At 47.4% G+C, this 2,221-nt stretch overlaps 1 protein-coding gene across 1 annotated transcript in view; it reads left to right on the top strand.

The window, feature by feature from the left end:
- Positions 1–639: 639 nt before the first annotated feature.
- The window catches only part of LOC119330049 (cingulin-like), a 14,837-nt gene continuing 13,255 nt past the window's right edge, over positions 640–2,221 (top strand). Inside the window, exon 1 of the mRNA XM_037603156.1 lies at positions 640–1,020. Within this exon, the coding sequence (XP_037459053.1) occupies positions 730–1,020 (291 nt within the window). The 5' untranslated portion in view covers positions 640–729. The remainder of the gene's footprint in view (positions 1,021–2,221) is intronic.

Below are 2,221 nucleotides of genomic sequence, written 5' to 3'. Positions count from 1 at the left end.
CAATTCTCATTCCTTCTCAACGTTCTGCTCACTCCCCATCAACTAGATGTTGGAGAGACCGAGATGGTACGTGTTCTTATTTCCTGTAATCTTGTTCCTCAATTCAAAGATTCCACATATCACATCGACCATATCTGCATGGATCTTCTTTTGCTCTTGCTCAGGACCTTAGGATAAGGGAGCAATTTTATTCACTTCATGGTATCATCTTCTTGTTCGTGCTGACTGCTGTGGCCTGCCGATCAAGCTAGCTACGTAGTACATCCACATTAATCTGTTTCCACATTCTTTTGTTATCTGTATTAAATATTTTAATGCAGCTTGTTTAGTTACATGTCTAAGTATTTTTCTGCTAGTATCATGTTAAGTTCTGATCATCATGGTATTGGTATAAACATGAAATACTCAGATTGCTTTACTATGCCTTCTGTAGGATAGTTTGGAAAAGATGAGTTATTCGTTTTTTGTTGAAGAACATGGCAGAATGGAGAGAATCCAGAAACAAATGTCAGGTTATGCATTAGCTTTAGATATCTCATACAGTGCTCTTAGTCGGTCAATAGTTATGTATATGAAGTACTACAATTTTTTTGAGACTTTGTGTGTGAAGAAGGGCCCCTTATTCTTGACTTGCCCCTGGGCCCAGTATAGCTGTGGGCCGGCCCTGCCTCCAACGGCTCTCCTCTCCGCCCCCATGCTTACACCGCCACCGGAACCCTAACCCCCACAATGCCGCGTCCCGCCACCTCGCTCCGCGCTCCGAGCCGCCGCCAGCGTCTTCTGGAAAACCCCATCGCCCCCGCATCCGTCAACTCCTCCTCTGCTACCAGCGGTCGCCGAGGCGGGTCCTGTACCCCGAAGCTGCGATGGAGCGTCAGGGAGAGCCAGGAGGGCGTCAACGAGCAGAAGGCGCCGAGGGCTTCGTCCGTGAGGCGGCTCGCGGCCGCGGTGTGGCGCCTGTGGCCGCCGGAGGAGGCGCCCGCCGCAGAGCACCAGGGAAAATCTCGTGTCGGCCTCGAGGTACATAATGCCATCCCTATGACATCTTCTCCAATGAAGAAAATGCTAAACCCTGGATGAATTATAGCCAACTGTATGCTTGAATTATCGCTAATGTCGTCGCTAATCTGGCGTACCGGAGGTGAATCTGGGACGCCGATGCCCGCATTAAAGCGCGCTATCTAGTGCACTACCGTACAACCATCCGTTCTTGCTCGTGGTGGGCAGCAGTTAATGGCCGGCCGTTGAGGCGTCGGGTGCTACCAAATCGAAGCATAGATCCCCACATTTATTGGTGTTAGCTATGCGAGCGATCGTTGGGAGTGGCATTAATTGGCCGCCCGTCCATGGGCGCATTTCTTGTGAGCTAATCTTGCTCATGTGATCTTCCCCTCTCCCCCACCCCCCGCCCCTCACACCTACGCGTCTAGCATTGAACATTAGTGTATGCATGTACCTTGTCCTTGCAAGGTTCTTCATGTACTCCCTCCGTTCCGAAATACTTGTCTTGGATTTGTCTAGATACGGATGTATTTAGACTCATTTTAGTGCTAGATACCTCCGTATCTAGACAAATCTAAGACAAGTAATTCGGAACGGAGGGAGTAGGAGTTATCGGTTTGTCTCCTGGTGTTTATTGGTGCATCACTTTATTGGGTGCTTAGACTGCTCACAGTGGGGAGTAACATAGAGTAGTAACTTGCCGATGTTACTAGTCTATCTTACTACCTCCATAGTGGGTAGTAACATATGAGTGGTATCATGAAGAGTTCATGTATTAGGCTATAGACTCATTATGCCTTGAAATGTGTGATGTTACAGTAACTAGCTAAGTTACCACAAACCCCTCTCTCCTCATTAATTAGCTGCCACATAAACAATCTTGTATTGAAATGTGTGATGTTACTAGTTAAGTTACTCCCATTGTGACTAGTCTTAGAGCAAGTGCAATAGGACGATGTAGGCGGGTTATAAGACTTTAAATATTGAGTTAAATACACTTTGGGTGCCTTAACTTGTCTAGTGCGGTCAGTTTGGTGCCCAAAGTTATAAAATACATAAAACTGGTGCTATAACTTGTCCTATTATGCAAATATGGTGCCTCCGTACGTATTCGAGTGTACACCATGCCTGTGTGGCGTGCCTGCAAGACGTTGGCCCACACGTCAGTGGCAGGCAGCCGGTGAGGTGCTGGATGACTTGCGCATGAGTTTTTTTTTCA

Source organism: Triticum dicoccoides, chromosome 7A (genome assembly GCF_002162155.2).
Source record: "Triticum dicoccoides isolate Atlit2015 ecotype Zavitan chromosome 7A, WEW_v2.0, whole genome shotgun sequence".
NCBI classification, from domain to species: Eukaryota; Viridiplantae; Streptophyta; class Magnoliopsida; order Poales; family Poaceae; genus Triticum; species Triticum dicoccoides.
This window is presented reverse-complemented; position numbering and strand designations above follow the sequence as displayed.